Source organism: Telopea speciosissima, chromosome 7, assembly GCF_018873765.1.
Source record: "Telopea speciosissima isolate NSW1024214 ecotype Mountain lineage chromosome 7, Tspe_v1, whole genome shotgun sequence".
Classification (NCBI taxonomy): domain Eukaryota; kingdom Viridiplantae; phylum Streptophyta; class Magnoliopsida; order Proteales; family Proteaceae; genus Telopea; species Telopea speciosissima.
Window position 1 is genome coordinate 62,494,578 of NC_057922.1, and position 13,357 is coordinate 62,507,934.

The 13,357-nt window shown below is 38.6% G+C and overlaps 1 protein-coding gene and 1 pseudogene across 1 annotated transcript; both read right to left on the reverse strand.

Annotated features, from left to right (window-relative positions):
• Positions 1 to 262: 262 nt before the first annotated feature.
• LOC122668763 lies at positions 263 to 3,069 on the reverse strand (annotated as a pseudogene).
• Positions 3,070 to 7,622: 4,553 nt separating this feature from the next.
• Positions 7,623 to 9,898, reverse strand: LOC122669063 (protein IQ-DOMAIN 6). Its single transcript, XM_043865700.1, has 5 exons — positions 9,692 to 9,898; positions 9,345 to 9,590; positions 8,637 to 8,864; positions 8,434 to 8,547; positions 7,623 to 8,342 (listed from the first exon to the last, which is right to left on the reverse strand). Exons 1-5 carry the CDS (start codon positions 9,755 to 9,757, stop codon positions 7,647 to 7,649), a joined length of 1,350 nt encoding a protein of 449 aa, XP_043721635.1. The 5' UTR covers positions 9,758 to 9,898; the 3' UTR covers positions 7,623 to 7,646.
• Between the last annotated feature and the right edge of the window lie 3,459 nt (positions 9,899 to 13,357).

Genomic DNA, 13,357 nt, shown 5'->3' on the forward strand with positions numbered 1-13,357 from the left:
CAGAACCAGCCGGTCGTCAAAAACGATGAGCGTTACTCCCTCCAGGAATCCATAGACCCCCAATACGTGGAAACTGGAAAGCATTTAAACAATGTTGGAGAAAAAGCTAAGCCATTATACAAATAAAATACAAGAATATAAAATTCAAGGCGAAGGAATGATGAGAGTGAATAATGGGCAAATGAAAAAAATTTTAAAAAAAGGGTCGTGACAAGCGAGCAAGAACAACCAGAGGTAAGAGTCCTGGCCTTTTTTTTTTTCTGGTGGTCAGCTCTGCGTGGAACCGAGGCGGTCCAGACTCGAAGGATCGGCGGTGGGTGCAGCGCCACCGGCGACGGAAAGCAGTTGAGTGAGGGTGGTCATGGCTCTGACCTGCATCTCCAAGGCTGCTATGTAATCTGTGGCTTCCTCGAGAAGATCAGGGAAGGGGAGTTTTCGGCATCCTGGAACTAAGCTTCCGAGGACACGCACCTTCCGTTGAACTATCGGCAACCTCTTGTCTTTCTTCAAGGCAAGGAAGCTAATCCCCCCCTCGTCTCTTGGATCTACAGTTGTCGGGGATAGCTACTCTCTGCTTCCTCTTCTTCTTGAACTTCAATTTGAGTCTGTTTGTCAGGATCGCTCGACTCCATCTCGTTCGTCCCTTGGCTGCTACGGCTAAGACCCTGTCTGCTGCTTCTCTCACGGCACGGCCCCCGCACGGGATAGATTCCGTTGGACAAGGAGAATCAGAAGTGGAAGAAGAAGAAGATGCCGGTGCTAGTGAAGGTGAAGGATTAAGGCGAACTTGACGCAGAGCTTCGATGAGCTTGGAGGAATAACTCTATTGTTCGGCAAGGGATTTCCATCTCGTCTGGTTCTGATTCTGGCTCGGATTCGAAGGTTTCTTCTTCCTCTTCTTTTTGGACTCTCGAGATCTCTCGGTGTTGGTTTCGGGATTCAAGATCAGGGGCGACGCCACGGCGCTTTCACATGGTGCCAATTCAAGTGGAAGGGATCGAAGGAGAAAGAGAATCTGGTGGAGTGGGACGAAGGTTGCAGCGGTGGTGGTTGAAGAAGAACAAGAAAGAAGAAGAAGTAGTAGTGGTGGGTCCCACTTTTTTATGTTAGAAAAAGAAAAAATTAGAATAAGGTTATTTTTATTGAAGGGTAAAGTTGGTATTTAAAATATATTATTTAACACCGTTCACTCACCGTCCACTTAGGGGGTCTAATTGTATATTTTAGAAACATAGGGGGTTGTTCTGTATTTTGTATAAACCTTAGGGGGTGACACTGTAATTTTTCCTTTTCTTTACTCTTCTTCTAACCATGTAGATCCCATCACCCATGTAAATGATACCATTCTTCATGCCGTCATTGGTGTGATATGGGAGATTCCATCCATTATTGGCGACATGCAAAACCTCTCTCTAAATGTAAAATATATAAAATTTGATCAAGTTAGCAAGTCAAAAGATGAGTTACTTTTGGATAATCAAATGATCAATCTTTAACAAAAGCCTGATCAGTCCCAATCATATGGATATGCCTATTTATTATATTGATTCCATCCAAAGTGATCACTAAGTTGGATTCTAGGTTCATGAATCAAACTCATCTTTTACTGTCATTTAAACCACATTTCTCTCTCTCTCTCAAAAGAAAAGCTAAATTTAGAATGAATTATAGAAAATTGGATCGGGTTTTCTTTCACCCACAGTGAAAAGATAACTTCCAATCCATGAGATATGATCTTTATTCTTATGAGAAAGGATATTTCAGACTTTTACAAATAGGGGATGAGAGTTTGTGATGATATTCATTATGTACTTCAGAAGTTCAATCATAATGTCAAATCACCTTTGATGAAGAGATTCGCTCCTCACTCTAGTTGTAGAAAACTTTTTCATAGATAATATGACTTTGTAAATTTAAGTTTGCACTTTGCTTTGTTTAAAAAGTTAACCGAGCATTAAATGTTCTCAGTGAACAAATTAGAAAAAAAAAAATTTCCATGTGCTAATTATCATATTTAGAAAGTACGTTTCATTTTAAAACTAAGCAAAAGGTCTTTTGTACGACCATGTATAGTGAACAATTCACGTGCAAGACCTTGGATGGGGGAACAAAAGGCTCCATCGAACCGACAAATGCACCCCTCTCCTATTTGATAAATCGTCGTTGCACGGAATCCTTCCCCTTAAAACAATATACACATACAAATTAAAAAAAAATATCATAATGATTATCTTCAAACTAAGTTTGAAGAATTGAAAAAACCAAATTGGAAAGAATAAGGTTCAATTCTAGAGCTTCAATCAAGGATGGATTCCTACATTGGAAGGAGAAGTGGATGGTCAACAAGTGTAGTATGATGCTTCCGTAATCAAAGGAGGGATATGATGACTCATATAGGTACTGTTTGGAAAAGTATTCAAATTTAAATTAAAGTAGAAATCACACTATTTTTTTAGTTTTTTGCATATTCATGGAAATGAATGAGCAACCTAACAAACTACCTTATCTAACTTGTCTTTGGACATTCAAATTTTCAAAACAACCTCTTTTTGTTGGTTTTTTTTTTTTTGGTAAACGGGGAATTTATTGATGAAAGGGGGGAGTACAACTAGCAGCTTCAGTTACACAGAACTCCTGAAGTCATCAAATGAAATGTGGCCAATCTGTCACTTACCCAAGAGACAGGGCCTTCCTGGCTAGGGCATTCGAAACACCATTCATATCCCTAGAAACAAAGGAAAAAGCAATGGAATCAAACGAAGGTATCAATCTAACCACATCAGCAACTAGATTCTCCATCTCCCAAACCGGGGTCTTCTTTCCTTCGATACACAAAATAGCATCTTTGCTATCCGATTCCACCAAGAGATTGACAAACCCAAGCTCCAAAGCATAGGTCAGAGCACTACGAATAGCCAAGATCTCCCCTTGAATGATCGAGCCAAACATCTGAGGGAGGGATCGAGCTTTCATTAACCTCCCAGCATGGTCTCTAAAGACCACACCCAGACCACCTTTCACAGCATCCTTAGTGAGCGTAGCGTCACAATTTGCCTTAATAATACCCATCGGGGGGGGGGGGAGACCAATGAAGGCAAACACGAGGGGTACTACTCCCAATCGCAGGCGAACGATCAACAGGCTTAAGCACAGTACTGAAGAATTCCAAAAATGTATCGGCCATTTGGAGAACCTCAGGGGGAGACCAAGCCTTCCCATTGAAAGCCAATTCATTGCGAGCCCACCAAAGATACCAACAAATGAAGGAGGCTTTAGAGAGAGCAACACGAGCAAACTTCTTATCCTGCTTGAACCACACATCCCAGCTCCGAACCCACTCAACCAGACGCGGCATATCAAGGGGGGAGAACTGCAGGGGACTACCAAACCACACATTATGGGCAAAAGAGCAATCGAAGAGAATATGATCTCCAGACTCAGGAGAGGCACCACATCTGCAGCAGCTCGGGTCTATAGTAACATGTAATCCAGCGCCTGAAGCAATAGCTTCGTTACACACTCGCCACAGGAAAGCCTTAATCTTTGGGAGGGTTTGGATGGACCATATACGGTTCCAAACCTCATCAAGAGCACGCTCCCACTGCCGAGATCTAGACTACGACGCCCTAGCCTTAATCTGACCTCTTCTTGTTGGTTAGCTATTCATTACTTAGGCTCTCTTTGGTATAGTTTTTCTTTTTTATTTTTACCTATTTAATAAAAATCATTAATGAAAACCATTTTTTGTCAAAACATAAAAATCGTTTGGAAATCACTACACAGAATAGATTGTAAACAAAGAAATATGTTTGGCATACCTATATGCATAATAGGTTTTTTGAAGTGAGTGGGTGGAGAGATGCCACATTTACCCATCTTCCTTCCCTAAGCATAAACTCATAACTGAGACTCGGTCGTTTCCATGCCTTGAGTCGGGCAGAACCAGTGGAGAACAGGAGAGGTTACGAGTTCGACCACCAGAAATTTCCAAGCAGCAGAGTCAATCAAGCCGAGATTAGGGCCTTGAATTGCTTATCGAAATCCTTTAAAATCCAAGCACTGTCCCAATGAACAGCCTTCAAATCATCAAGGGAAACTACCTGGTTTCGTTTCTGGTGATGTAATTGGAACCAACAGTAATTTCTAGTCTCGACCTCACAGCCCTTGGTGTATTTCGGTCTGAAAATAAGATGGGGAAATTGCCCTGTAGTGTCAGATCTTTCGATCCAATTTTCAGGTAGAACTGGACAGGATAATTAGAGTTTGGTTCAGATCTGGTAGGTTGCAGGTGTCGCTGGAAATAGGTATTAATATCACACGAAGAGAGTGAGAAGATAGGAGTATGGGAGAAAAGAGAGAGACGATCAGAGGAGGAAAGGTTGCACACACAGCTCTTGGCAGCACCGGTAAACACTTCTTTCAATTTCAGTCAAAACAATTCAACCTCCATCGTTGGGTACAGCCAAGTATTTAAAGGAAAATCAACTCCTAACCTACCTTGAAACTCAAATAAAGAGTGGCGAATGGGATTGCAGGAGAAGAAGAAGAAGTTGTTGGACTAGGAGGATCGATATTTCTATTTAAACAATGAAATGACACTCTTACCCTTCTATTTTGAGACCAATGAACCCATGCTCATTAAAATCCCGCATAAATGATCAAAAGTGATTTTTGGCCAATAACCATAAATGACTTTTGATCTATTTTCGGTTTTTGGTTTTTTTCAATATTTTTTAAATAGAAACAGGCTCCATAAAAGATACCAAACGCAACCAAAATCGTTTTTTAAGACAAAAATAAAAATTATACCAAAGATGGCCTTAGCTTCACAAATCATATTTAATGATAGTTATATTCAAGTCTTTACTTCCGACCATCTCTCTTCTCCTTATTTAATTTAAAATCTTCTAATGTCTTTAATTATTTTTTTTGGTGAACTTCATCAGTAATAGAATATGTGTTACAATGCTCACTTTTCAGCCGTCGATTCGAACATTTTTCAATCACCACCTTCCATTGTCTACATGCGTAATTCTAAAAGTGGTTTTCCAAATCCAGCTCACTATTTTGGTTCTTTGACCGAAATTCGTAATTAAATGCCTTTTTTAGAATCTTCGTTGCTTAAATTATTTTTTTTTGTAAATAAATAAATAAATAGAATAAAAATAAAAGAATAGAATTATTTAACTTGAGGTCCTCCCGTGAGGAACTCTTCTCTTCACCACCATTAAGAGTTTCCCTTATAAATGAAGGGGAAAGGAAGTACAAGTTATTAGAGTATAGTCGTATACAATGCAATAGGAAATTTGTGGTCCTTGCCCAACCCAACATCATCAAAGAAAGTTATTACCTCTTTCGATTCAGATGGACATAAAATCATATTAAAACTAGTAATATTTGGAAAAGCTTAATTTGTGTCCTAGTCCCTCTAAGCTTTGTAGCATCGACCCCCTCCTCCCAAAGAATTTTTTGTGGGATTTGCTATTCTCACAAAATTTGTGAGCAATGCCAGTCACAATTTCAATACAAACATGTTATATAGGATTTTTTTTTTAAAATTCACGTGGAACCCATGATACAGGGAGGATAGAAAATAAAAAATTATCTTCCTAATACTTGAATTTTTAAATGAAATTTCGTAGAAGTTGATTGAATGTGACCATTGGCAACTTTGTGAAGTTAGTGTTTTCGCTTTCGTGGGATAGTATGCTAATAGTATGGTTAAGTATTTATCAATTAAAAATTTTCATAATGAAAAAATAAAAATAAAAACAAGAGAAAGAAATACACCTTATCATAGTCTTTCTTCATTGAATATATGTGTTCCTTTTTTCTCTCTTTTTCTTAAATATATTTTTCGTAATTTACTATTGACTTAGCTTGTAAGATGCCAAATAAGCGGGCAACGCATAGATCCCTCCCCTAAAAACAATTGATTATGAGAAGTCTCAACCACTTCACTTGATTTCTTAAGTCAAGTACAAAAGATTTTAATGGTAATGACACTCATTGGCCACAACATGGATGGTATGAATTTCAGTTGATTTAGTTAATCTGTTGAAGGTAATAGACTAGTAGTGTTTGATATGATGTAATATTAGGGGTGTCAAACGGTCGGGTTGAATCGGGTTTCGGTCTCGGAATGGTGAGACCATAACCAAACCGTTAAGAAACTTTGGTTTTCGGTCGGTTTCGGTTTATTTTGAGTTTTCAATATCGGGTTAATACCGGTTTAGATCAGTTTGCTTTCGGGTTTGAGCTACAATGAAATCTTTAATTCATAATTTGTAGTGAGGAAAGATTCAATGAAAACACTTCAATTCACCTTCCCAAGTAAAAAACAAAGTATATAACCAAAAATAAGAAAAATGGTTTGATATGTTCATCAGTTCATGTTATAATTCAAACAAAGAGAAATAAATTTTATGGGGAAGAATAGAAGATAATTAATATTCAAATCAATGGATAAATAAAGTTTGTAGCGAAATCATTGTTACAAATCATATAGTTATTTATCATTAATTGTAAGGAGAAGGTAATTAAAATTGAAATCAATGAATAATCACTCTGAAGATAATTAATATTGAAATCACAAAAAGAATCCTACTATCAAATCATTTTGGATAACCAACTAATTTTATATGATAAACAAGGAGATCAATGGAAGAAGCATGGTTACAAATCAATTTCCTTTTTTTCAACCTCATGCTCATTGATTTGTAGCAATTCCCTTTACAATCAGAAAATTGCTCACTAATATTGAAATCAATGGGTAATCAATCCACCTATTCATAACCTTATACTCTATGTTTTTTTATCGTTTTCATTCGATTCAATTTTCGGTTTGTTATCGGTCGGTCTGGTGCAGTCTGATTTTCGGCCAGTCTCGCAATACCCCAGCCCAAAACCAATCCAATAAAGGATCGGTTCGGTTCGATCCAGGTTTTTTCGGTCGGTTTCGGTAGATCTTAACAGTTCGGGTTAGGTTTTGACACCCTTATGTAATATAATCCAAAACCATAAGGGTAGAAGCTTAATTTAAGTGTTTTGATTAACAACAGAAGATTGAGTTAAGGCCCAATATATCCCAGACACATTTAGGTCATTTGATCAACCCCAAGGACCCAAGTTGACAAGCCCACAGCAACATAAAGAATTGCCTGAAGAACTAGTTCTACAAAACCCATTTCACCTTACAGTTTCCAAATACTGCAGTTACAGACATTGTATTAAACCATGGTTGGCAACTTTTGCCAATAATCTGTTTGATTGTATTAGCAATATTCAGATAAAAGATACAATCCAACATCATCCCTTCATATGAAAACTACTGAAAAGTATCAAAACATAAATTACAGTATATGCATATATAAGAACTCCCAGTAAACAATCTTGAACAGATTCACAAAAGCCTTTTACCATTTCTTCAAGCAATGGACCCTAGGGCTAATAGACTCACTTACAATAATTAGTGTGTGAAATTCCACAACAACAATTTCTCTCTGAAATTTTCAAAGCTACACCTGAGTTTCAAGCATAAACCAAATGATGAACACTCTTAAATTACAACTTAAAACGGGTTTCTTGACTATGCAGGACAACAAGATGTTGAGCTCTGTAAATAAACACAAAGAAACCCAAATTTCTCAATCATAATAACAGTTCTCCCTTTCCCTTGCTCTCATGGTGTTCTTATCCAACCGGGTCGACAAGTTGATTGACTTAGACAAATTGATTGAAGGAGGATTAGATCCAGCACTGCTCTTGCTATCCATACTACAAAGTAGAGCTGATTTCTTATGAAACTGAAAATCATCCATGGACTGCCTCTGTATTCTTTGTGAAGAATAATTCCAACTTCTCTGCTTAGCCTTGGTCGATTCTGTCAAGTTCATGTAATTGGGCCTACTGTGATTGCTCTCCTCTGTTCTCTCAGATGCCAACATGGTATTTCCAGAAACAGGAGTCATAGACGTGCAGATTGAGGAAGATGATGCCGAGCTCTCATCGTACATACATTCAGAACTTGGCCCCGACGATGAACGAGGAGGCTTTGCAGAAATCCTGGTGCTGACATTGTTCTTCCTAACTTTAACTGTACTGGGTTCCAACAGTTTTGGCCGGCCGCCACCGCCGACCGAATAATCCTCACATTTCTTAGGTGGAGTCATCTCTGAGGGATCACCAGGGACCTTTTCCATCAATCTATTTTCCCATGGCCTGGCTGCCATCCAACGTTCTAACCAGCTCCACCCCCAGCTGTTCTTATCTACTTCAAACTGCTTGAAAGAGGCCAAATATGAATTAGAATTTGTCTTCGAGTTCAAGGTTGATCTCCATTGCTGTAACAAAGAAATTTTCAATCGTTTCATTAGACAAATGACACAATAACTGCATACTGCTTCTTAATTTCCAACCAATTCACACAAATACCTGTTGAGCAATAGAATATACAATTGCTCTCTCCCTCTTGATAGCCCCCTCTTGCCTCATTTGAAGCTTTGCTCTAACTTCATCTAGTGTTCCTCGGCTATCACACCAACCTTCCTATAAATTCAAAATGAAAACCAAGTAAGAAATGCAACAGATGAAAAAACATCACTTCAATGGTGATTCCACTGGAGGGTTTATCATACCTCAGCTTGTTTCAAGATATCAACTTTGTTACGGTGTTCATTCAGTAGCTCCTGCACAGCTTGCCCCTCCATGGACATCCTTACACGCCGGGCCCTCACTCTGGCCTGAACACGAACAAGTGCTTGCATGCACTTCAATGTCACTGCAGCTTGCTTCCTCACTTGCCGGCCACGGACAAGAGCTTGAATCCTTACCACACCTTTCAAAGCCCTTAATGCCCTCCTTGCCTTCAATCAATCCATCACAGAAACTAAGTTTTTTCTGAAGAAATAATGCACTACTTCTGAAACATAAAATTACCCAATTTGTTTCACATGCCATAGCTAAGAACTACTAATCAGAGTTAAAACAAGTTAAGCTTTAATGCTTCAAGCACCAATATGGTCAGGTTTTGGAATCAGAACCATCTATACGAGAGCATAAACATGGAAGCAAGGAAAACTGAAGATTTAACTAAAGGGTTGCGATCGACGAGGTAGAACTCGCAGGACCAAATCTAGGGATACCAATTAGCTCGAAGAATACACTTCAAGCCAGTACAAGCAAGCCAGACCCAAGGGCAACGTTGGATCTAACTAGTTAGCCTATCGATTGGTTCTCAGATCTCAATCTCTCGCTCTTTACTCTAACATCTCTATATCTTGTCTGATTAAACAACTGCAAAATGAGTAAAGAAACAGAGTATGGAGCAAATGAAACCTATTTACCAGAAACCCACGAAACGCTGTCTGTATCCGGATTGCAGCCCATTCTTGCCTTACAACCTTGAAATCCTTTGGTGGAGCCCTAACGACAGTAGCAACTGCAGCACTAAACACGTCAGGCACGGATGAAGAATCGGAAGTCTCTGATGCTGCTTTCTGCCCACCTTGAAAACCCTTCCTTGAAGATCCAAGATCCGCAGAAGAGCTTCTCCATAGCTTCCATTTCCCTTTCTTCCCACTGACCTTTTCCTTCAGAAATCCCCCAAAAAACAAAACAATCTATTAAAAAGGAGAAAATATTTGGAAGGGGAAAAAAAAAACCCAGAACGTTAATGGAGATATGGGATTACATTATCATCCTTGTCGAGCTTTTTATGGCCTATTAATACTTTCAACCACTTCCCAGAAGCACCCATTACTACTGATGAGCTCTTGTTCAAGAGGAACAGAGCTAACAGAACTAGTATAACCTCAGATACACTATATTTCTTGAAGAAATAAAGCTCCAGGGAGCTGAAAATAGGTGGTTTCAGTAAGACAGAGACTCGGAATAAGCAAAATCTGGAACAGTGAGCAAGAGAACGAAAGAGAAAGATAGAGAAGCGTGACTCGTTTTGTTGCCTAGTCGAGGCAGTCCTCGAAGAAGTAGCCGTTCAAGTTTTGAAATTCAAAAAAATAAACAATGGGGAAGGAAGTCTAGTCTCCCGCTCGATATGCCTCGGGTGATGAGATCATGCGACCACTATGCTCAATTGGCTCTGTGATAATATTACTAAACTACCCCCCAACTGATTTATTTTTTCAAATTATACAAAAAGACAGAGCACTTTCGTACCATGGAAAGATACAAAAGCTGACTCATGAAAATCTGTGAAGTCAAGTTTTGTACAGATCTGAATGCTCTCCAATAGGAGATAGCCACTTGGCTACCGAGCCCCACTTGCCAGAGTAAGTGATTCCATGCGTTTCAGCACTTTTATCTAGGTAAGCTTCTGAATCGCAGGTCATTGGATATGGGATCGGCCATCGTCAATTTCAATTCAAATCGGATCAAAATTGAATGGGGAAAAACAAAGATTTTCACGTGAAATTGATCCAGAAGATTTATATAGATTTTGTTAACTAAGTTTTGGGGCAAGAGATCGCTGTCTGATCATGTGGTCCCTAAGGTAGGGCGGGGCATGTTTGAGGAATCGGTATTGGATTGATCAGATTGGTTGATTTATATTGATATTGGTGGAGGCAATAACGACCTTGGTGTGGGGGCAATGAAAGTATGAAGGGGCTACAAGCATCAATATAGATGAGATTTTTTATTTCATTGGGTGTAGGATGATAATTTCATGTGCTCTTTCTTGGCACAAGGCCACACAACCCAACATCGTTCTTTGTTTTGAGGAGGAGAGAGATAGACACAAGGGAGTGCTGGCGTAGACCACACTTTCGGACAGAAAACTATTTCTCTTAATTTATATACGGTGAGATATAAAATAATATCTAAATGAAAGGAGGAATTTTTGAGTTTTATGATCCCTCAAAGGGTACAAGGCAAGATTGTTCGTTGAGTCTGTACATTTTCATCCTTGCCATGGAAGGTCTTTCTTGGTTTCTAGAAGTTTACCGTAGTTTAAACATGTTTAGGGGTACCAAAGTAACTAGATCTACCCATGAGATATCTCATTTGCGTTTTGTAGATATTATATTCATTTTCTGTAGGGTTAGTCTAGATGATATTTGTAAAATTCAAGCCATTCTTCACCTCTTTGAGTACCTAGTTGGACAACACTTTTTTTTTTTCTCTGGTAAACGTTGGACAACACATTAATATCAATAAAAATAAACTCTTTTTGGGTAAAAATACCAATCCAAATTTACGAAGGCAGATTTGTCGGGTATGAAAGAGATGCCTTTGTCATATATTTACTTAGGTTCTCGTCTCCTTACTACCAAGAATAAAATGAATTCATTATCAAAAGTAGTCTATAGAATGTTCAGAATGATTTTATGTTTTACCACCTATCAAAAAATGGTTTGTTATCAACAAAGGTAGCAACGAGTTTTCTTTCAACTAAAACGTTACACAGTGAACCATTGGAGCAATGTCGTAGGCCTTTCTGGAAGTTGTTTTGGATAGCCAATCTATACCCGAAATTTAGATTATTTTTATGGAAATTGTTAAATGGGATTGTAAACACTAGGGCAAGGCTAAGTCAGTTTCTTTAGGTTGATGATACTTGTGTCCTCTGTTCTAAGGAGAGGCCGAGGGGGTAACAAATTGGCATTTATTGATTTTATTCTTATATTTCCTTTTTCCAAAAGAATTTAGGCAGCTCAGTTATTAGGTTTAAGATCTGAATGGATCCAATCTTCATCCTTATATGATCTTATGTGCAATCTTCTTTGTTTTAATGACTCCCAGTTTGACATAACCATTTTCTCTTGATATTCTCTATCACTAGTTACTTTATTTGGCATATCAGGAATCCATGCCTCATCGATCATTGCAGTCCAAATCCTCTCGGAATCATTACTATCTATCGGTGGATAGGAGACCAAAATTTGCTTGAAGCTGATCTTATACCTACAGTAGAACCTTTCATAGTGTCAACTTTGTCCTTGCAGGATATCATGGAATCTACTAAACTGACCATACCATTGTGATTTGTGATGGGAGTTTTTAACATGGCACCAAAGAAGTAGGATGGGCATTCATTATTATTACTAATTGGAGGATCTCTATTTGCACCTATGATTTCGGTTATGTAGGGAGTGTCTTGGAAGCTAAAGCAAGGGGAGTGCTTAAGGGTTTGCAACAAGCAAGGTCATCAGGAGCTGAGCATGTAGACATTTGGACAGACAATCAGACTTCAGCAGAGTGGATAACATAAGAATCAACAATGGCCCCCGGGAAATCTTTACAGTAGCCAATTAGAGTGCATTTCAAATAAAATAAAATAAAATAATTTGACTAAGTCAAACATACTGGGATAAAGTGCTACTATCTCTTTTTTTTTTTTTTTTTGTTGGTTTCAAATGGTGACTCTCCACCATTAAAATAAAAAAAGAATATTCATTTGGGCAAATGGTTTCTACACACATCATTCTCAGACACTCAATTTCTTTAGTCTTATCAAGTTTCAAAGCTTAATTCAATCAAATACCCTCTACGGTGTTGTCAGGAGCCCACTTATAAGTTCTTGCCCACCAATGGTAGTTTAACCACTATTATGTACTCTTCCAAAGCCCAAGAGTTTTGAATTCCTGTTTTGACATGTTAATAGGAACCTAGGAGTCTAGTTGTCAAAAAAAGGAACCTAGGGGCTTAATTGTCCACAAAATTTAGGGCACATATGATTTGCCACATGACAAGTGCTAACCTATAATGTGGGCACGTAGGAAAGGATTCCTACCACCCGACTGTAGCTACTAGGCTCCCTTACCTTCCTCTCCCCAGCCCCCACCCCCTTAAAATTCTTCACCAACCATGTCTAATTTTTTTTTTTGATGGGAAGACAAATTTATTAAATTAAAGAAAAAAGAGTTTGTACAATATTTTTGAGAACAATAACAGCTCCTGATTCAAACAAACATAATTTATCACGCTAGTAAAGAGGTTTAGAATAGACGCATCTGGTATGGAATGAAACAAAATTGTATTAGAAAACATATTGGCTCTGAGAAGAAACTGGAGGATAGGCCAATATAAAACAGACGTTGTTGGGTTTTGTATCATCTCCACAATTGTCTTGTTGCTGCACCAAACCTCCATGATGGGATAACCTTCTCTTGTAGCAAAATTCAAACCCTGGTTGATACCAAAAAGTTTTGATTCCATGAGACTGTAGTTACCAAAAAACGTGCATGGTTTGCACGTTTTACCAACCATATCTAAATTGTATTGTCAACTTCCACATCAGTGAAATAGCACAGCCGCGTGGTTAGGGGTGTCAATTCCAGGCCCGGCCCGGCAGGCCCTACCGAGCCCGATCCGGACCGGATCGATTTTTAAACATGTC